At 35.6% G+C, this 24,257-nt stretch overlaps 1 protein-coding gene across 10 annotated transcripts in view; it reads right to left on the bottom strand.

The window, feature by feature from the left end:
* Positions 1 to 24,257, bottom strand: part of PCDH9 (protocadherin 9) — a 673,118-nt gene that overhangs the window by 624,585 nt on the left and 24,276 nt on the right. The window contains exon 4 of one of the 10 annotated variants that reach the window (XM_088159739.1): positions 17,226 to 23,610. The exons of the other annotated variants lie outside the window; for them this stretch is intronic. Within the exon in view, the coding sequence (XP_088015865.1) occupies positions 23,584 to 23,610 (27 nt within the window). The 3' untranslated portion in view covers positions 17,226 to 23,583. Of the gene's footprint in view, positions 1 to 17,225; positions 23,611 to 24,257 lie in introns of those variants that run through there. 10 annotated transcript variants of the gene reach the window in all.

Raw genomic sequence — 24,257 nt, forward strand, 5'->3', positions numbered from 1 at the left:
ATTGTTTGGAGGAAACAATACTGAGCACTCAAACTAGAAAAGAAATGTACAATGCAGAAATAGAATTCTGGTGTAAAGATTAATGTGGTACAAATAAAAGATTATTGTTTGAGTTAAACAAATCTCTCTTAGCCACATCTCATAAATAACCACACATTTATTCTATCTAACAACCAATTTTCATTCCCATCATAACAATTTCAGAGTTAAAAAATGCAGTTCAAAATTTACAACACGAAAGACAGAAGAGTTATTGTTCAAATGCATTAGTGGGGAATCAGATTTAAACCATCTCACATTTAGCACATGTTGTATTTTTCCCCACTGTGTTTATGGCATTAGGCCCATTTATTTTCTTAACTGCACATGGTCTCTTGAAGTGTCCTGCAAGTAGTTCAACCACATTAAAAAAAAAAAAAGAGGCTAAGGAAAGAATTTATGTATGTAACTGAAGTTCCTTATATACAACTTCTTTTTTTTTTGTATCTGAACCACTACCAGGAGAAAACACTATCCATTCCTTATTATGTGAGAAGGCCAGCAAAGTGTGATTACATGTGGTAGATTGCTAGCAAGAACCCAGACACTGTACCTCTGGAGGTAGGATTTGTCCCGAGAGGTCCCAGCTTTCAATAAGCATTAAGATACTTCATGAAATATTTAAATTCCTGCTCACTGGGCTTTGTGCTAGAAATAATGATATAACACCAGAAGCTTTAAACAATTTGTCCTACTCACATAAAAGGTTGGGCATTATATTTGTCATCCTACTATTGAGTTTTCAGCTTGAAAATTAAAGGACTTGTATAAATACAGTCACACTGTTTTGAAGAAGCAAATTTTGTTTAAAATACTCTAGGCAAGTTATTGCTATGAAGTAATAGAGATAAAAAGTAGCAAACAAATAAAACCCTTTAAACCACATCAAATATGAAAGAAAACAAAATGTTAAAATTAAACTGTCATCAGATGACTGCTTTTAAAGTTCACCTTCTTCACTAAATTCCCTATGAATTTAATGACTAATTGCCAAAACAACTTTATTTATTAAGATTTATGGTTGCATTCTACTAATAAGCACAATCTAACCATGTCATATCTAATATGTATGCAGCCAAGATTGACAAAAACAAATACAATGGTTTTCTCCATCTCCAATTCTTGAGTTAGGTAAAATGTTCTGTTTGTAGGAAAGTTACAAAGAATTTATGGAAGGGCAATCCCTAATTAGTACCTGAAGTTGCACTGGGCTGTTGATTCCAATTAATAACACTTTCTAAGTGTGTTCAAAGTCATTTAAGTAAAATGAAAGCCTTCAGAAATGCATCGAAGCATTTAATGCCTAGATACTGAAGTGATAAGCATGCTGTAAAAGCCTAAAATAGGTTAGACAGATTAGACTGGCAGAGAAAAACCATAGGCAAATAAAATACAGTCAGGTATGACAGAGACAAATCTGCTTGAAAAAAAAACACAGAGAGACAAAAAAGTGATTTAATTAGACAAAAAGCTTGTGCTTGTTTATAAAAACACTAGTTTTAGTAGCATAGTAGCATTAAACATCATGCACGCTATAAAGGAAAACATTTCCAGATAACAGAGCTGCTCTAGATAATAGAGAGCTTTTTAAAAAAGGGGAGCCCGACCTTTAAACTATTTTATGCAAAAGTAATTAATATTCCCTGGGAGGTAATGCCATGACATACATGTGTTACATTGAACCAGTTCCTTCCCTAATCAAATATATCAAATGCAAATAATCTGATCCTGCAAGGAATATTAGTCTGTACAGTCTTAGTATGCATAGTTGGGTTGAGCAAAATAAGGAATTATAGGTCATCTAGTGCTATTAAAAATGCCAAATTACTTGTGACATCCTACTCTCTGTTTCTTTGCAACTATATGCAGAGCTCAGGTGTAATATTTCAGTTGTAGACAATGAGGCTAGGTTGAGATGATCCCCACCCTGAAGATGGTTCTTGTCCGTGAGCTGATCCCACCTCTGAGTAGAATTTCACATACTTACCTAAATTAGCACGTGAGAGAAAAAAGTACCAATCTATTCCACACATAATGTTTGGTAATCCAAAGAAATAAAAGGCCAAGATGCATCAGAAGCATCACGAGATTACATGCAAGGTTTTCCCTCTTCCTCGCACACCCACGGCCGCAATCAGGCTATAGCTGGGGAGTAAAGTGATTGCTGTGTATTTATGTTGCTGCGTGTCCAGGAGGGATGATAAGAGCCCACTGAAGCTGCTGAGTGACTAAGTAAAGGTGAATTACACCTTTCTGAAGACTGACACAGTGTGTGCCATCCAGCCTCCTGGGATGCCCATTCAAAGGTGTGCACTGCTCCCAAGACACTGAAGCACGTGGTCCAAAGCCTGCATGCTGGCAATTGCTGCAAAATCTATATCAGACATCAGTAATGAAGTAAGTAGAGCTACAGAAGAGCTTTATTTTTTTTTTTTTTTTTGGCATTTTTAGAACAGCTTGAATACTAATAGAGAAACTTCTCAGGTGACACTGCTGAAGTAGAGTATGACTGTAACCAAGAAGCAACGAGTCCCCACTGCCTATGCTGAGCAGAAATTTCACCAGCTGCCCACTGGGCCACAGACCTGGCCTGTTTTAACACTTCACCACATTCCCCAGGGTCAGCCAGCCGATCAGCTCAGCTTCAGCTAAAGAAAATCCAGTGGTGCTAGAGAAAGGTGGAAAATCTCTCACTTTGAGAGACAGAAAGAAAACGAGACAGAGGTTAAGAAAGTTCCTTGTCAGACGAGAAATCTTCCCTTTTAACATTTTTGTGCCTCTCTAATAGCAGTTCCTCCTGCATAAACTTCAGGCAGGCTGGGTCAGTGTAAACATCCTCCCCTCCCCTCTGCTGCACTGGGCCTCTCGCTTATCCCCCGCCGGCAGCTGTGGCTCGGGAGGCAAACAGTGGTCATGCTGTTCTGTGCACAATGACAGGCAAATAAAAGAACAAACAAGCTTGGGAGATTTAAAATCTAGAGCTGAGGGATTTCTCCGAGTTTCACTGTGTCTCTGTGATCCTCCCCCTAAATGCAAGAGCTGTTTTCTTCAATAAATGAAGCTCGTAATAAACATCTCTCCTCCTGTGTCTCCAGAGCCCTTGGGGAGCTCTGCAACAGCAGAGCATAGAAATTTGCAGAAAGGTGTCTTCTGATGGATTTGACTTACACAGTATCAGTTGTTATAAACTGCCAAGAAATGGGAAATGGGATGTCTCAAGACACCCATGGACTCTATCATTAAAAATCATTGTATCAAATGCATATTTGAGCTTTGTTTCAAAGAAGTGTTTGATTCCATCAAACTATTTTTGAAGCACAAAGGTTTATTTATGAGGACTTTTTGCTTTTCATACCTTCCTTATACACTCAAAACAGATTCTCCAGTTAAGGGCACAAAAAGAACTTGTGCATTTATTAGACAATTTAGATTTCAAAATGTGTTTTCTCACAGAATACTGGCATTGAAATATATTAAGTTGCAAATAGAATTAATATGTTTCCAAAGTTGAAAAAGACATGACCAGATTGTAACTAGACCTCACATCTGCAGAGTCAGAATGAGTATGATGGAGGACAGATTCAAAGTGTCTTGTCTCAGCAGGGTATTATAATGGTACATATTGTACATGCAGAACCTTAGAAACTCTCACAAATGTACTTACAAGAACTGAGAAATAAGTGCTTTGTAATCTTTAATCAGTCCAACATTCAAAGTCTGCTGAAATTAGAAGACATCTTCTTTTCAGCAGGCTTAAGGTCAGGTATTTTGCACATATTTAAAATAAACTCAGCAAAGTCATTGCTTGACCAATTCTTGTCCTTCCCCCTCATAAGGGCTTATCTGCCCAGCTATTCTAAGAGTCAGGCAAGTCTCCTTTGACAATAAATATCAAGTTTTTACCTTTACAGAATCAGTCCTCATTTAAAAGTCAGTTGAATTTCTGTTTTATCTTATGCACCATCAGCAGAATGATTTATCCAAATCTGAACTGCAGAATTTTTATTGGTAGGATAAATGTAAAAGTCAGAAACATGAATTTTCAGATACTGTATTCACAGAGCTGGCAATTAGAAAAGCCATCTTTGACTTTCTACTGGCACTGACTGGAAAGTCATTGAGAAGAATTGCATGAATTTACAGGCTTTTCACAGTAATTTTTTCTGATCACATTACCAGCAATCTTAACTCTAAAATATCTAGTGTGCAACTTGGGGTAATGGAAATGAAAACAAATATCAAGACGGATGTAAAATATCCCAAACGTAGTAATTCTAATGCTTATTTACAAAGATATTTTAGGTCTTTGTATGCCTATCAGCTCAATACTCCAAAAAGATAGTGATTCCAGTACAGTTAGTAATGACTATCTGATTGCATTGTGTAATTGGGATTGGACATGGATCCAACACACTCTGGGAGGATTCTGAATGCCATTTGGATGATCTAGATAGATGTGTTACACCACTATGCCAGCTCCCACAGCAATCATACACAAAATCTCTATTATTATCAATGGGAACATGATAGCTGCTGCTTCATCTTGAAAATAAAAACAACAAAAAAGGAGGTTAAATTCTTCAGTATTTAGAAGACTAATAATGCCTACACAACAAAAACTGCAAAATCATTGAGATGAGCTAGAACTTTATGGGAGCAGGTCAAACAAAACTATGCCACAGTTTCCTGAAAAAAGGTAGGCAAATTACTTACCTGAATAAATAAAATGTAAGGCACACCAAACATATTATCTCACTTAAATTATATACATGCACACACCTACACATAGATTTTAAAAGCATATTCTATACAAGGTTATTATACATAAGGATATATAATAAAAAAGTGAGATATATATTACTAATTTCCTGTATGTTTAGTCACTTTTTCAGTTATGCCATAACTGTAAAACTTTGCAAATGAATGCTTTCTTACAAGAATGCAAAGAATAAAAAGACAAAAAAAACCCCAAACTCAAAGTGAAAATAAATAAAAATACCAAGATTAGAGAATATCCCACAAAACAAACTTCTTAGTGGTTTTTATTCTATTTATCAAATATTAAAGGAGGAATTAAACTATGCAAAACATTAAATATATTAATCTTTTGCTACATAGTTCATGCACAACAATGCTGGTGACTCATAAAAGACCTGAAAGCATATTTGGCAGGATTTTTATCCTCAGAATCCTGTAACAGCTCATTGTGCATCCTATGTTTATATTTGTGAAAGGATAAAAAAAGCAAAATTTTCCCTAGTACAGTTTATTAACTCAGCAGATTTTTCACTGATGGAAGAAGTGAGCCTTATATCCTGCATTACTATTATTGATTGTATTATCATCTTATATTTAATATCACTTGCTTTAGCACTGACAGTGTGGTTAATATCACAGACAAACAAGCAAGAACTGTAGTGCTCTAATTGTCCACTAAAGGTCAACTTTGAACTGCTGGTAGATTTTCCCCCTCTATACATGTTTGTGCTTGAGTCAGGCCTTTGGGCAGTACAGGAGGTCAGGTAAAGATAAATGTTGGTTTGCCTAGTGTCAGTAACTAAGAAGCAATCACCTTGGCTTTAATCCTTCCCTGAGCCTTTGGAGGATATGGGAGGTGATGAGAAACAAGTCCTTGATCCCTTCTTCTCGACCTCAGCCCCCTACCCAGCACTTAGGAGGCAGCTGGAATCTGTGTCACTGCCGTGGGCTTTTCACAAGCCCGGGGTGAACGGATGCCTCATTTCTGTTGATTGCTCTAGCTTCTGCCCTTCTCCTGTACCCAGCACACCCCTAAGGACACCAGTGCCACATTTTGAGTTGGAGGAAGTTGGTTGAGATTCTTTGGCTTTTTGTGAATACATTTCAATTACCACAGCTGTTAACAAGGAGATGTACCTCATGTATATTTATTATTACCACTGAAAAATTGATACATTATATTAGAGTGAGACTAGATTTTGTTTCTGTTGGCATGACCATCACTTTTTTTCTTTTGGTTCTATTTATTCCTTCAACTCCAAAAATTTATATAAACTTTTGTGTTTCAAGGCCAATCTTCTCTGCTCTCCCTTTCAATCATAGCACTTTTGACATTCATATGATACAATACAGACTGAGGACAGCTTTTTGTTTAAAAATTTCCACCGGCTGCATCTTCCTACAGTTTTGTTTACCATCTAACATCCTCAAAATTCTGTCTGGTTTCCCGAGTTACATCTCAACTGGGGATTTGATCTTGAAACACATATACAACTTTCTTTAATTTGCTAAAAGGCAATGTCTGTAGAATTGGCGTCAGTACTGTAAAATGTTCTGCAAATGCAGAGAGCAAGGCACATGGGATCTGGCTGTGACAGTACACTTTTGAAGTTATTGTTGATATAAATATTGTCTGTAATCAAAACACTAAATCAGATAATAAAAATAATGAGTGGTGGTATATTTCATCTCTTCTACTGACAAATAATAATTAAAATTAATATTTTTCTTCTGACATTTTAGCATATATTCTCCTGAAAATCTGAAATGATGGATAATTTCACTTTTGTGGCCTTTTTTTTTTTTTAATAAAACTCCTTCACTCCTTGCATCTCTTTCTACAATCCTTATCACCCTCTCTTCATATAATACTCAAAAATGTCATCTCAGGATAACATTTTGCTTGCCCTTTCAGCAGATAAATATTCTCTAAAGAAATCAAACTTAAGTTTTCTAATTTCCTACTTTGAAATAATCAAGAGCAGAAAATATACAAAGAAACACTGTTATGATCCTTGTTCTTGAGCTCAAACCATCAAATTATAATTTGACCCATTTTAATAATTCAAAACTATATTTTTTTCTTTTAATCTTAAAAATGTCAATTAAACACTATCAGTTGTAATGATAGCCTACTGCCTTTGATGAAAATTATTCATTTAGAAATGCAGACCAATTTTATGAATTCATTAATGATATCATTTAAAAATTAATAAACAAAGGAGTAGATTTAATACGTCCAAATACTAAAAGTGAAAAGTGTATCAGGGTATCAGTGTTGTCACTGAGAAAATCTGCAAAAGATCTGGATTGGGCCCATAAGGTTAGACCAAGTGGGTCTGGTCTTGCTTCATTCCTTATTTTAATGTCTGGAAGATATGGAAGAATGCTGTTTAAAGTACTGCCTTTACAAATGGTAGAAGTCAGGGGGTTTTTGGGATAACTGGCCACTCACTGCTGGCTCACTGTACAAAATACAGCCTTCTAAAATTCTAGCTGGAAAAATAAAAGGGGATGGCGAGAACAGAGAAGGTTAAAAGTACCCAAATTTTCATTTAGAAAAAAAAAATTAGAGAAAATAAGGAAGTAATCTACATATTTAAAAATTAGGTTATGGAAGGCATAAAGGGAACCATATACAAATGCTCATTATTATATCTCTTCCTATCTCCTCCACCCCAAATGACTTCAAAGTTTTTCTTCATTTCCAACACTTCTGCAATGGAATTCTTGAACTGCAGTATTTGCTATAGGATTGATTCATGTTCATGACATGAATCAGCTCTCTGATATTTCTAGCTGTATTCAAATGAAATGAGTTTCTTCCAAAGCCAATGAAACTTCTTTGAATATTTCCCTGACTTTGCTCTGGATCTGACCAAATGTAACAAAAACTTGCTAGATGACTAGAGTTTCTTGGCAACTGTAGATGATTAAATAAACTAACTAAATAAAAAAGTATAGGTGTACTTTGTGTTGAGTGTAGTTCAAAACTTTCCTGCCAAAAGAAATTATAACTTTGAACTTAACTTCCCAGTGAAGAAGACTGGAGAAGCAAAACTTAAAAAGAAATATGAGGCACAGAATTTAGACTTATTTTTTATTTGCTGTTGAATTAATTTTTAAATATTTTGGTTTGATTTCCTGAAAATCTGTTAACAGAGAGCTTCCATAGGACAGTACTGACACCTGAAATAATTAAAAAATGAAAGTAGACTTCTGAATCATATATGAAACTAAGACAAATGAATAAAGATGGTATATAAGTAGAACTTTTTGAAAGATCTTAACACAGATGTCACTCATCTGACCCATCATGGTGGTCTCACATCAAAAGAATCTTCTGTTACCAAGATCTGTATCTCTGTTCACAAATGGAATTTCGAAGTGAGGAAGAAGGAGAAAAAAAAGCCAAACCCAAACCAGCATTCCCATGTTTAGCAACATTCTTCAATCAATCAAAGAGTAAAGTAGACTTTCCACATAACATAAACATCTGTACTTCTTCATCTGGCCCATGTGGAACTGGCCAAAAGATGAGATATTGTGGAGAACATCACTGAACTAAATTAAAATAAATTAAATATTGAATAAGTTCAAGTATTTGCTTTTTTTTTTTCCTAGGTGGAAAGAATTACGCATGTGCACACAATGATGGGGGAAAAATTAAATCTTCTATGCATTCAGAGTACTTGATGATTGAAAAAAATCTCCACTTCCAAAGTCTGAAGTGCATGGATGTACCAGACTTCATGATAAAGTGTATGATGACTCCAGCCAAGGCTGTCTCCTTGAAATGACAAATGCTGAACACTCACAATGTTTTCATTTATCTCTTTCAGTTTACCTGTACACTGAAAGTCAGGATGTCAAATCAGGAAAACCTTTTGCAGAGTGACCTGTGCATCGGATCAGTATATCACTTCTTCCTCCACTTCCACTGGTAAAAAAAACTTCTGATAAACAACTTGAATTGATTTTCAGTTAATGCAGATGCAAGCAGATACTATATTTAGCAAGAACTCCCTGTCCTAGACTCCTAGACTCTGAGACTGAAGCCAGGCCCAAGCTTAATCAAAGTGAGTACTGATAAACCATTGAATAAGTGGAAACTTAGAAATGTTTGTTTTAACACATTTTGATCCTTAACTCACTCAAACATAGAAAGGTAAAAGTTTTAGTGTTTGGTAAGCAAGACTAACTGTATGGATAGTACCCAGAACCTTCTTTGGAAAAGCGCAACCACAGCCCTTCAGGTGGCCCTCCTAGGCTGCAGCCCTGGGCTTCCTCTGTAATCAAGTACTTGCATAGTCAGGCTAGGAAAGACATTTAAGTGACTGCATTCCAATGACTTAATGGGGCATAGACTCCTAAACACTTCTGTGGGCAAGATCTGTAGTGCAGAGTCTGCCTAACCTTAGATATCACTAACTCTGCCAATTGACTTCATGGGCAGCCCTGGGGAGTAGAGATGTCTGAAAGCTTACTGCTGTTTCAAATCTAAACCAGGTATGTAAAAGTATGCCTTGACTTTTGCTTCAGCGGTTCTGATGAGATAAGAGAAAAAGAAAGTAGTCTGGCTCCAACCTTCATTATGATTTTATGTAAATTATTTTAAGTAGGGATTCTTGCTCTCCAGTGCATGAGGATCCTGAAGTTCATCTACTTTTTAAAGCTAGTTTAGGAAACTTTCAAAGATTTTGCAAGTAAACTTTATATTTGCTTGGAAATACACAATGATGGTAGGGTGTATGTTTTCCAGTAACATGAAAAATACCTTCAAATACCTTACTGTTCTTTTATCCATTTACCTTTCCTTTCTTGCATTATAGTAACAGTACATTCTCTCACTGTGAAAAAACACTGGAATGTGTTATTTATTCAGGTAAGATTCTTTTGCAACATTTATAGGCTATTTGTCTATGTAGTTCTTATGAAATTTTATTCAAAAGTCTCTAAAAAGAACTACATTATAGGACTGCCTAAAGAAAATATCAGAAAAGGTTGTGGTGATGAACGCCAAGGAACAAAAATTAGGATGTATTAGCTTTCACAGGATTTCACAGACATTTCTATAGAACCCCACTCTTTGTACTGATTTTAGTGAATTTCTTCATAAAGGTAGATCCTTGAAATTTTCCCATGATCGTGCCTGAATGAGCTCTCAAATTATAAATATATGCATATCTACTAGAAAGCATTCTCCTGAGGCTGAAGTTCTGGCATCTGGCTTAGTCAGGAAGGGAAACCATAGAAAACAGAAATGATAGTCTTGAATCCGAAAGGTTACTGTTCTCAGTAAGGAATCTCAGCTATTTACAGCACTAGGCATAAAAAAAAGATACCAAACAGCTTCCCCATAGCCAAAATTAGTAACACATTGATATTAATTCCTTTTCCAGCAAATGGCTGTACCAAGTTAGAATTTTCAAAATGTCTATCACTTTACATATATAGATTTAATTTAATTTAAAACAAGACTCGTATAAATGCATTGCACCTTCAAAGAGAGGCTTCCTCAAAATCATAGCATGAGAGCTTCCCGTGGTTTCCATGGAAATGACCTTTCACTATTTCCATGGTAATGGATCTAGTTTTATATATTTCTCTTTTATGAGACTTTATTATACCAACAAAGCTACCATCCAGAATATAGTCCTTAACTTATGGATGTGAACTCACTGAGAGAAATTATCTGGCTCCCAAGCCCCATGGGCACGCTAAGCTTTTGTATGTCTTTTTAGTACTGTGCAAGAGACTTTTGAGAAAGATCACCCATTACAAATTGTTGGTAGAGAAATGCTGACATATTTTGCTCATTGCTATGTTTCTAAAGGAGTCTCTGGATTCATCTGCTGCAGTCTTTTCCAGACTGATCCACTGCTCCCAAGGCAGAACAGCTGGAAAAAAACAGAATGGATTGAGAGCTCAGAGTCTTCTATAAATTCCAGGCTGCTGATCATATCCTGCTGTGAAATAAATATTATCTAGGGCATTTATTGAAAATCTATAGGCCTTTGAAATTACATAAGCTTGTTGGTCTTTCTTTTAGAATTTATGAATTTATACTTGAAATTGTTTTTCTCTTCCCTGTTTCTTATTTTTTTTAATTGTTATGGTTATTGTTGTCATTGAAAGCTAAATCTTCTTCACCCTGGAGACAAAATGAATGTAAGCAGTGGATTCAAACGCATAAAACTGAAAGCAACAGAACAACCAAGGTATCCCAGTCCCCAGCGTCCCTGACACATAAAGACACCCTTCTAGACCTATAGTGTTAAGTGCCTTAAGAAGCTTGGACAGGATGGTGCTACCACTGAGGTTCACAGATAAAAATCCATATATACATTGCTCCCTTTCAAATAATGTTCCAGTAAGGTAGAGTTTGGAAGGAAATTAAAAAAAATATTTCAATAAAGCTTCTTTCATCCCTGTCTTAAGATTTAGGGTTTAATAATATAGTAAACCCCCTCCCATCCAGAAAAAGTAAACAAATTAAATCTGTGAGGAAATGGTTAGAGAAGTGCAAATCCCTCAGAGAATGAGAAAAACACATAAACCTGATTGAGCAATTTGGTCTGACTCATGTCTAATTGGTGATGATGCATAAGAAAGGGAGAATTCAAGCCTGTCATTCAGGTTTGAGTTTTCTGGGCTAGCTGTTAGAAAAATGCCAATTTTTAGAGTAAGTTAGACATGAGACAGACACAGGTGGCTGAAAGACAATGTTTGCATGCAGCAGAGGTAAAAGAGCCATTTTCCAGCATGAAATTTAATTTTATGCTCTTTTTTTTAAACTAAAAAATAGGTCAAAATAGAGCTCTTTCTCTTAGAAATGTCTTAACTTCTTTGTCTGCTTCAAAAGAGATAATGACCAACATATATATCAATTGTCATTAAGTAGTCAGCTGGTATAAAAGCACATATATTACTTTACATTACTGTTAAAGAATATCTAAAACGCTAGGATCATCAATTATGCTTTTTGTTAAGTGCTACAATGACAATGACTATCAAGGCTTCAGCCTGCTATCACTGGAAACATTCCACTCCATTTAATTCTACTCCTTACACATTCCTAAATGAAGAGCACTGAATATACTATATACGATATACTGAACCCACAGCCTTGCCAGAGAAATACTGGAGCTGGGAATACTTAGACAGAAGACTCAAAAAAATATGACGCCTTAAAAAACAGGCATCATCTAGCTTTAAATCTCTACAGGGTTCATATTTACACATGAGCTACTAACAGCTAGGGTTAAATTCATAGGACAGATTTTGGCCACTTACTTCAGGATGAAATGAGATCAATCAATGCCCTCAAATTGTTTGTTTCTCTCCACTAACTGTAACGGGTGTCTAGGTGATTAGATCATTCAGTCAAATGAAATTAATCCAAGATATTTGGCAGGCAACTGACAATACTAAAGGACAGCATTTATTTTTCTGGAACGAATTCTCTTACACAGCATTTTTATGTCACTATCTCTTTAGAGAAAATGCTTAAAAGATTTTCTGAAATTATATTTCTCAGTGAAGTTAATATCTTTATTGATAATTATAGATTTTAATTTTTTTCTCTTTTTTTCCCCTCAAAATTCTTGAAATAGTCCCGTATAAAGAAGGCTCAAAGCCTTTACTTAAGTGAAATATTTGCTTTTGGCAACCAGCTGTTTTTGGATATGACAGTGGATTAGTTTTTCTCTTAAATAATGCTGATTTCCCATTTATTTCCACTGTAGCTTGACATTCTTGTCACACTTACAAAGACAGACTACCTAATTTCTTGTCATGGTCTATAGCAAAGATGTTTGCAATGGTACCTAGAAAAGCATTTGAATCAGGACAGTAATGTACTGCTTCTGTTTTAAAGGTATGACTAAGTGATGTCAACATATTCCTCCAACAGGGTAATAGTCTGTCATCCTGATAAAGAACTACGTCAGCAAAAGAAATTATCAAAGAACGAATATTAATTAGAAAAGAAAAAAAAAATATTTTTGCAAGTCTAGAGAGACTGGGCAAGCGTAAGAGAAGACAAAAAAAAAATCCAAAGAAACTAAAACCCACAAAATGCCATGTGAAAATACTTACAAAAATAAAGCATAAAAACACAAAGAAGCACAGAGACTTAACACTGTTGAAGTTTTATTACCGTACCCCTATGGTATGCTGGTATGTTGCCACAGAGACATATGTGTCCTCTCAGAGACTTCTATAAAAACAAGCACATCAATGGCAGAAATAATTGACTTAAAAGTACACCTGGAGATAAATAAAAAGTGTACTGGTTGTAAAATGATCTCTCAAAGCTCTGTCATTGAAGCATACAACTGCAGCTCCTTCCACCTCTATCTCCCACGAAGGATAGAGTAGCGACATTCCTGTCTGCAAACAAAAAACTGCATTGGTTCTGCAAGTGGGCCCAGTGGTTATCCTCTCTTACCAAGGAATGTATGGCTTTCTGGCATGAAATGAGGTTTGCTTCTGTGATCTCTGAATAAGCCTTTGGAAAGGCCAGTTAGAAGAAGCTGGAGAAGGAAAATATTTTCCAAACCACCCATAATGCTATTGTCAGGCATATTGCTCTGTACTGTCAGACCAAAAAAGTAATATTTCTGACAGTAAAAAGAGCTCTTACATTATTTTGCAATTAATGTATGTTCTAAATGATAGCTTGCGTTTCAAGTATTTTGCATTAAAATAAAAAACTAAAGGCAAAAGGATGGATGATGTGACACTTCTGGAAGTGGATTCACTGGTATAATCTTTCTACACTCTTATTTTCTGATCCATCTAAATAGCTTTGTAGCTGGTTAAAGCATGCCCTGTACCTCCCAACTGTAGGAACTGTCATACCATTTGGATTCAGAAAAGGATTACGTTCTCCACTGCTTTTAATTAACATCTTTCTGGACATAGTCAAAGCAATACTTGAGCAATTTCTGTTTAACATTTCCCATGTATCTGAATTCTAATACACTCACTCCTTTTCATAAGACATTGAGCAGTGACCTGAAAATAGTGTTGCAAAGAAGTGTGAGAAAGAACTTCAAGGCAGGGGAGAAAAGCTGCAAGGTTAAAGATATGATAACCACTGGTTACTAATTTAAACTGCTAATGGTCTAATGGAGCTGGAACTAAGACTCCTATCGATTAGCTGAGGTTTGCAAAACATGCGTTCCCAAATATAACTTGCTGTATATAGTTACATTTACAAGGCAAACAAGCTAAAAAAAGAAGAGCAACTCTGCCACACAGTAGTGGCAATGAACGCAATAGCTGTGAAGCTCTGTGATGGGGTATGACATGCATTTCTCCATACATTTACATTTTAAAGTTTTAATGAAAGCATATTGTCAGGGAATGCCAAGCCCGCTATGTGTTTTCCCTTTGCAGTGCAGTGACAGGATCCTGCTTCATGTTGCAAACAAGAAAACATTTTGTATTAAATGGGGAGTGAATATGCAAAAATGAAATTGAACAAGTTCCTACAGCAAATCTGCTCCCCATCAAAAATCTAAGGGAAGCCTTTTTCAAAGACAAAATAATTTTACTCCTTTTCTTATGAAGTAGGTTCTTATCAGATGTTTAAATGCTGGCTATTGGGAAATTTTCTCTATCTTCAAGTAAGCTGCAAAGATGCTAGAGCACTTCCTGAAATTTCATCAGCAAAAAAATTTCTTCTATTAAGAAAATAAAGTTGAAATTAATTCATGCATATAGAAATAACTGACTGAGTCAGACTGTTAAATGCCTTTTAACATCTAACTTCATAGATTGATGGTATCACTTGAGATAAAAAAACCTGCAAAAACTTAAAAAAATGTAACATTCAGAAGATCAAAATGAGATGTAATTTAGAGCTCTTTCTGTAGGGTATTGTTTTTGAGTTTATCTATGTTCAAAAACTAATTGAATTGTCCCCCTGGATCCATAATAAACTCTTTGTCCTTTTTTCCTTTGATGATGGCTATCAATTATGAGATTTTAGTTTATTTTAGCCATAATCTGGGTCCTACTAAGCTAAAAAAAAAAGACATGTTGATGTATTGCATTCAGTATGACTAGTCAGCCTAGAAGCTGGCGCTCATCAGTTTCAAACATGGCTCTTAAAAACTCCCAATACAAGAATCCTGTCTTACTTAGGGAAAGTTACCATATCCTAATTCAACAACCTCTTTGTTTTTACCAAGTTATAACAGTATTATAATGCTTTATTAGATGAAATTTAGGATGAGACTTCTGCCTATGTACCCCAGGGATAATTTTTTCTGTCACTGACATCAAATTATTCAAAAATGAATACAGGATCCCTCAACCTCAGGTAAAGTCAGATTCTGCACATCAAGCACTGGATGACACAACCTCTGGCACACCAAGGAGCACTTACAAGTACACTGTACAATACTGAGACTAACAGGCTCCTCTCAGATTTAGCTGCCAGGAAATATGGGCCTGGGTTACCCAATCAGGTTCCAGATTAGTCTAATAACAGAACTTTGGCAGTAATATTGCAATGAAAAGATTCATAATTCATAATGGAAAAGGTGACGATGTGAACCTTAGCGAAGACACAAAGCCATACATCAAGAGACAATTATGAGTCCCAAGTACAGCAAGCCAAGCAGGTGATGACTATCATCAAACCTGTCAACAGGCAGTGTGTCAACCTGCAATCCTGATGACAGTGAGTGTTTTGTTTATTCTGTTGTGAGTAATGTTGGTGTGCTATTTCTGGTCTCTGGCTATATTTGCAAGAAAAGTGCAGGATCCTACCTCCTTTTGGTCATCAGTGTTTCCTCAGACGTGAATACTTGAACATCCGTTCCCATTTCAAGAATTAAAAGTGAAAATGGTTCTCATTTGGAGTATCAGTGCTTCACTGTAATTGAATGTTGAGTTAGCCCCATAGCTGATCTTTAATGAGATAAATGTTATTACAGACTGTTAAAAAATAGTTGAGTATGGTGAAACTATCTCTCTGCAGAGATCTGAGGGCTCTCTTTAGAGCCTGAGTTTTAGATTCTTTTCAAAGACAATTCAAAAGATTTCTTCGGTCTTTAAAGGAGGAGTCACTCAGAAAGAAAGATCTGATATTCTGTACGAATAGCACCATTAAAGTTAACGCATTTTGTAAGTAAAGTATTCAGCTGAGTATTATCTGCCATTAAGATAATTGGGTCTAATTTTGCCTTGGACCTTAGTTGAAGCTTTGCAGTGGGAAATAATTTCTAGAAGTTTTACCTATTTAAACAGACAAGTTAAATAGGGGATTTTGAAAGACATTTCTAGCTCATTCTCAAATCAGATTTACTTGACATCGGAATTACATTTTTAATGTGCAAAACTCTAGCTAACCATAGTTAAGGAGCTATATTGGGATTTCTGAATGGAAACTATCAAGCTATATATGTCTTCAGATATGCAGATATGCAGTGCCAGTGAAAGCATCTTGGAAAATTACTATCTCATGATAATAGAGGTATGCCATACGGAGTTGTCAAACATGTAAAAAAGTGACCTAAAACTGTGCCACTAGCAATTTTCACAGTGACGATATTAAATGCTAAGATTTCATCTATAAAATTAGAAGCAAAATCTTCTTCTGAGAAAGTAAACAGCCAAACAGTAGTCCATTTCATGGGGAATAAGACTGTTTTGTCCTCAAAAGAAAATTATACCATCCCCTTGCTTAACCTTTTTAGTCATAGTTAAACATATGGTTAAATAGAAACTTCTATATCTGAGCAAAACAATTGTCACTATTTTTGATGACGAAGAAGGAAGGTCAGACACGAAAAAATAATTGTTATTCCAAGCTTCACAGAGCTCAATTACCTCTCTACTCAGGCAAATTCCCCATTGATTCCACCAACATTTTTACCTCAATTACTACTGAATCATCCAATAATGACATTAAAAAGACATGGAATTTCAGAATAAAACTGAAAGCTTGCAATAGATTTGACTGTGTACTGTACCACTGCATCTTTCTCCAGCATTGCCATGCTTTTGTTTTCATTGGGAGCTGTAAAACAGATTTTTGGATATTCTAAAAAAAGCATATTTTCTCTATGTTTTCCCCACTATTTAATCCAATTTATTCTGTATTGTCTCCTGATTTGGGCTGATATACAAATTGAGATATATTTTATCTCTCCCTTGTAGTCCAATACATTCTTGAACCCACACTGAAACTCCAGCAGAAATAACAGAAGTGCCAGGAGACACTGTGTTCAATGGAGTAGCCTAATTTATTCTGAAGTAAATGGAATTACAGTACTTTGTGACGGGGCACACCTGATTAAATTCATGATGATGTTAAACACACATTTACACATATTTGAGGAATGTGGAACTTAATCAAGATACCAGTTTGAAAGGATTTGAGCAAGAAAATTCAACACAAAGCCTCAACATTGTACAAAAGAACTTCTGAAACTTTATTGTGAGTTTTAAAGTACATTTAGAAGGATCTTATCCTTCATATCATTAATTAAAAATAAATTTAAAGAAATCCACATACTAGTAGTTTGAGCAAAGTTCAGTACAGACTTTTTGAAGTCACAATATATACATTGCATGAGAGTGCAATAAGCTTCCAATTACATTAAGTATATATTTCTAAAATAAAGAGCTTTGATTTGACATGTGTGAGAGGCATACTGTTTACAATAAAAACATTTTACAAAATATAGCAAAGGAAAAATGGAATTTAATACATTTTGAATGTACAACTACTTTATACTTTTTTAGGTAATTCTTTACTCAAAGTGTACAAAAGTCCATTTTTAAAGGACACCTGTTTGTTTGCACTGTCCAATACTGATTAGAAATTATAGTTTTAAAGATTCATTACTATACATATCAGTGAATTCTTATTCAACTCCATAGCCACTACAATGAAGAAAATATTACAGAATCATTGACAGCATCTTCTTCTCTCCTAAACTATGCATAGATAAATACATAGCATGGTGCCTATTACTACAATAAAAGTGAAACATTTCACCTGGTTTTTGCAACTATTCCTCGCATAAATATAATGCATTGTATATATATATATAAGTTTATTTAACAATCAACTGATTGCTTATTTTAACACTCAATAACATACAGAATCACATACACTGCTATCCTTAAATATTTTCCACTCTGTAGTGGCTCATAAGATTCAAAAAAATCAACACTGTAAATTTGTAATTCTCAACCTGGGGAAAGAATATCCCTCTGACGGACTGATACTACTTATACAAGTTGAACCGCATTATGAATCCATAGCGTCCACCTCCAAAATACATAACAGGAGTAATATAGTATACTGTGGCTACTAACTACTGCATAATCATTATATAGGAAATTGTCACATCAACTGTTTTACATTTATGATTACTCATTACATTATATCACACACAGAGCAAAACTTTCCCAACAGATGGATCTCCTTTTCTACAGTTTTCCATGTTTTAGAGAAAAATCATCACACAGTGACAATGTTATGTCTGGAGAAATATGAAAAATGTTTCCTTTTTCAGGAAAAAAGAGAAGCAGTAAACTACTAATTATTTTGCAATCAGGACATAAAATTAAATCTTTAAAGAGAAAGTCAAGTTTTCAGCACTGCAACTAAAGAAATTATGTACTGGGGGTGTGGGACTGTCACTTAAAACTGTGTGAAAAGCATACCAGAAAATTAGTTAGCCAATAATGAACGAAAAGTTGCACTTTCCTTTCAAACAGAACACAGTAGGGTTATGTGATTTGTATTCAACCACTCTGCAATGTGTTATCTGAACAGCTCAAAGTATTTGCAAAGGACAAGACAGCTTTGCATTCATTATTGCTGAATAAAAGGAATATGCTGAAATGTGTAATGACCAATGGTGGATTTTTAACCACCACCAAGGATGTCTGGGACATTAAGATTTGCAGAAGAGAGCACGTTTTTCCTTTTCAGGGTACATAAAACTCATCTTGCACGGATTTGCAAAAATCCACGGTACATGGCTTTGCTTACCTACTTTCTCTTTTAACCAAAGTAAAAATTAAGTATCTTCTACCAAAGAGCTTCACTGCTTTTTCAGCATAGCTGTCTCTTCTACTGAGAAGAAAGTACTCTCTGTCTGCAAAACACTACCTATAGCAGTGATCACTTGGAGGACAGACATTGCATTTCAGATGCAAACCACTTTGGGCTACTCACCCTGGAACCCTTCTTTGCTTTTTCCTGCTAAATGTAGTAGACTAGGCTTTCAGCTGCTATCACTGTTAACAGCAGGAAGAAATACCAATAATTTTGCAGATCCACGTGATGTTTTTCACCTTTTCTCTCCACTAAGCCACCAGAAACTTCATGGTGACAAGCAACAGAAAAATATGCACCACGATTTTGCCTAATATCCATGCAAGAAGAGCACAGCAAGCCCATCGACTACAGTCATGCTACACTCGCCTGTCTACCACACACAGCAGCACACAGGTGAGATCAAACTGTTTTGGGAACCTGAAGGGAACAGAAAAAAGAAATCCCTGGCGTGGCTTCTGAAGATAAGACAGGTTTAATGGTGTGCTGAGAGCCTGTATTTAAGACTTCTTATTTTAAAAACAAACAAACAAAAAACCCAAAACCAAAAACCAGAAGCTTTACCAGTCAGAAACCTGCCCAGAATTACTGTATTTGAGTATCACTTCAGGTTAAAAAGAAATCTTTTAGCTTACATTATGTGGCACATTTTTTCTCTATTTCTGTTTTAAAGACACAAAATAGCCCACCCCTTCCTTTGATATCTTCAAAGAGAATAACTGAAGCCTTCCAGGATCCTTGACAGCTTAAGTATACAGTAGGAATAGTTGACAATTACATTAGCTTTTCCCAGTGTGCAGAAAGGATGGCTAATGGAATTAATGAATCGTTTGCTGTTCCACTAGTCAAAAGTCTAAATAACAACATGACCTTCAGTCAATGCTGCTGAAGAAACATTTCCTTAAACAATTCACAATCAATGAGAGATGACCTCAGATTGCAACTGTGTATGTGATTTCTCGTCTTTAATTTACTGTTTCTTGTGTAAACCTACATAAAGTTTAACCATTTGCATCAGTTGTTATTTTCCCTAACAGGAAACCCTCCAGACAGGGAGGAAAAGAAAAGTATCATGATCTAAAGGTTAAGTCAGCTACTATGAACACAACATCAAGCTAAAATTTCCATGAAGCCAAAAAAATGCTCCCAAATTTATCTTTTTCTTAGAGAGGTAATAAACAATGTTTACTGTATATTAAGTTCATTTTCAAAGAAAATACAGTTTTAAAAATAAAGATGAATAATTCTCTTCTTGCTTCTCCTTGTTTCTATTTCCTGTAAAACCCACTGCCACTAGTGGTGGGATTTTTGGTTTAAACTAATGTGAAAAAAATCAAGTATCTTTTAACAAACTTCTGTGTTTCAAACTGCTCATGTTTCATGGTGCTAAACATTTTATTAAAAAACAATAATATCCCATAAGAACTCAGAGCTAAGATTGCTATTGTTTTGAAATGGCATTTATCAGAGGGAGAGTGGGAGTTAGTTAAAATCAGGTCAGCGTATGTATGCAGACTGCAAAACATTTTTTATGTGTTTTGGGTTTTTTTAAAAAAGTTCTAAAGCTGAAAACAGTCTTCCTAAACAGGAACTGTATTCCTTAATTATTTTTGAGGAGAAGGGTTGGACTAACCCTACATTTTTAATCTTTTTCAGGATTTAGTTTAGCTGGATAAGAGGTTATAGTGGAGTAAAAAAATGATTTAGTACAGTGCCTACAATTCACTGATGCTTAATACAGTTGATCATCAAAATACTTAAAATGATAGCATTAAGTGATTTATGCAGTTGATGACATGAATGTTTATGACAGCCTTAGCCTCATAGTTGCATCTGCTTGACTTTCACCCACTTTACATGAAGACATGCATGTGTAAAGATCAGTAGCAATTGCCAATTTGCCCGATGTACCACATCAGGATACAAAAACTGCTACAGATTTTCCCCCTCAGGTGCAATTTTGTCATACTCCATTAATCCTTTCAATCCTCCCCCAGTCCTGTGGACTTGTTATTTAGTAATCCCTGATTGTTGTGGTGGAGAAACATTAGAAAGTCTCTGCTGTCTGCAAGGCAGAAAATTACAGTGGTCGTCTATTAAATTTGGCTCTCACAGTGCCCCCTTGGATCAAGCCTGCTTGTCACAAACACAAACAGTAGCCATAATGTCAGGACAAATCATCACTGATATCCAAAATGTCAATTTTAAATTAATTTTGTGTCTCACAATGTCACCTCTTCAGCACCCAGACAAAGGCTGTATTTTTAACACATCACGTAGGGTAGCTTCATTCACTTATGCATGTCAGGTCTTCAGTTTTCAACTCCCAACCAGGAACTCTCCACATGGTTGCAACCCATTGTGCAACTGAACAACTTGGCTTTCTTCCACTTGAGTCAGTTAAAGAGAGATTACTGGGAGCATTCCTTTCCAGGGTTGCCCTTGTAAAATACAAGACTCCCCATAAAAACCAGTGTTTTTCTTTTTAATTCAACATTTTTACACTGCAAAGTAATCTTATCGGTCGGGATATTCTTTCTCTCTCATATGCACATGCACACAGCTGAAAGATTTCTATTTCTGATCATGTATATGTCTATCTTATTTTTCCCATATAGACAGAAGTCAAAATTATCTACTTTTTAGGGAAAAAAAATCAAAAACCCTAGCCTTTCATCAGCTTGATTAATTTAAAGCTGTAAACCTTGGTTTAATTTTACTGACATGAAAAAGTAATAGCTATGAGCTCCCAGTCAGGATTTGCGATTGATTACCTAGTGAAGCCTAAACAAACAAAAGCTTGTTTGCTCATTAGTTGCATTAAGGTCTTTAGTGACATATACAACCACAATCTTTAACTAAGAAAAAATTGACTAAATATTTAGATATTTTAATTCTGAAAAAGAGGAAATAAATAATCAAATAAATTTTAAAAACAAACAAAATCAAAAACAAACAGCCAAAGCTTCACAATCAACCACAAAATAGAGGAAAATTTAACATAAAGCTCTTCTTAGGTAACTGAAATATTTATTGTCGTAGCATTTAATTTCTCAGATCTGACTTTTTTTTGCACTACTATCTCATCCTTCAGAAATTTAGCAAGATCTTATCCTTTCTACCGTGGCAGTAGCCATGAGTGTGATTACATGATCTACATGCTTACCACCCATCACTTATGTATCTCAGCATACTATTGCATAAATCACTCTTACTCACCCATGGGTACAGTGTATCCTGCCTCCAGACCACTGAGCTAGTTTTGTTTGTTTTGATGTACACAGAGCATAAGGTGTGTGAAGTTTTGTGCAGAAGGATCATATTTAAGCTTGAAGAGACTACTAAAGCCTAACCCAAACAACACACTGAAAGAAAAGACAAAACGGATAGTTTTAAAAATAATTGAGACTTTGTTGTTGAATTTCAACATTTATAATACAATCAGAAGTCATTTACAGTGATACTAGCGTTGTCTCCTTGTAACACTGCTGAAAACAGCAGGACTTTCTTAATGGTGAAACACTTAAAAATCTCAACAGATTTTGTTTAAGAAATATTAATGCATGCTGAGCAATGACACACATTCAATATCTGACAGAGAAATTTAAGTGAAACAGAAGGTTTAGGTGTCTAATTCTGACCCTTGCAACTCTTTAAAGGTCGTACTAGTAGTAGCAGATACCAAGGATGGTAAAACCTGTCATACCAGTCTGCACTGCTGCCTGCATTAGCCCAAAGGACATTGATACATGGACTTTGCCCACAGAGATGCTCAGGACAGGCCTACTCACAGCACAGGCAGAACCCAACCATGCCACAACCAACTGTACAAGCCAAACTGGTGGCAAGGATTTTATCTTCTAGCACAATGCAACATTTCTACACCCCTGTACATGGAAATTGCATCTGACAGCTCACTCAGTATCAGCATGGTGTTTCCCCAACTGAAATCTTGCAAATATCTGCCCAGATCCCACAGGTTCAGGGAGTTGCAATGCTGAAGACTTTCACATCCAGAAACAAATTGTTAAAATGTATCTAACCCAAATGGAATCAGAAGTACCCCTGTGGAGGTGCCTCATGATCTCCTCCAGTTAGAAACTCTCTCCAATCACATTGCTGATGCCTTAGTGATGTCTATGTGTTTTTGTTCTCATTTCGACTGTAAACAACAGGGATTCAGCCAGGGAACTGCTTGCTAAGGAGGAACCTGGGAGTTACAAATTGTTCATCTCGTCTGCCTTCTATCATGCTTTTGTTTAAAGGCATTCCTACCGAATATATTCACCTTTGATGTATATACGCCATAGGTCTCTGTGGGAGAAGCTTCACATTGATTTGGACTAAAATTGCACTGGATTTTCAGATGGTTCATTGTAATATTTGGCACGTGTTTTTAATCTGTAAAATAAATCTTCAAATGTCATTAAATTAGATCTTCAGCTGCTTTCATAAACAGAGATTGTCCAGTACTGTATGGGGATTTGGTTAACTTCTCAGCTGGACAATGTGAAGTACTTTTGGGTTATTCACAACAGAAGTGATGTTGGCCTTCATAAAAACTGTTAAAAATTACTTTGAATTTCCTTCTGATGGACTCTTTAGCTATTGAATACATACCAGCGCATGTCCTTTAGACCACATGAATAATGTACCTTTGGCCACCATCATGTCTTCTCTCTGAAGTAGAATCCTCAGAATTTCAATAGGTATATGCAATCCTGTACATACAAGCACATGTATATATCTGTTCTCATATCTATACATGTACGTATACAGACACAAGGCAACATGACAACTGATTTCATATTCTTCTTGCTTGAATTATTTAGGTCCAGCTAAACTAATGCAACCAAAATAACTAGAAAACCTATACCAGCCAATCAATCCAAATTAATAGAACTAACTGACCAAAATTAATTAAATAATTAGCACTAAAGTAAGCAGCTAAAAGGTATTATTCAGTATTACAGACTAAAAGAATCATGACTTTGAGATGTTGACACAGTATGAAACTTCATCAGAGGCCAGCTCATAGAGTTTCTCCTTGCACAAAACAGCATTTACCTCTTAAAGTCTTAAGACTGTGGGTGATGTCCTGCCATATTTGTTTTGGTTTTGGGTTGGGTTATTTTCAGATTAATGACTGTCATCACTAAGGTTTCCATTTAAAATAGTCTAACCTCCAGATTAAATCACCTTTCAAATGAAAAAGCAGATAACACCCTTAGGATTTAATTCTGTGATCCTTATGAATTCACTATGAAGCAGAAGTGCAGGCTTCACAAAAGCACTTTATAAAATGCAAAATTCCCAGAGATTTTAATGCAAACCTTTTGCTAACCCTACACTTTTCCGATAAAAATTT

Source organism: Sturnus vulgaris, chromosome 2 (assembly GCF_052056855.1).
Source record: "Sturnus vulgaris isolate bStuVul1 chromosome 2, bStuVul1.hap1, whole genome shotgun sequence".
In the NCBI taxonomy this organism is placed as follows: domain Eukaryota; kingdom Metazoa; phylum Chordata; class Aves; order Passeriformes; family Sturnidae; genus Sturnus; species Sturnus vulgaris.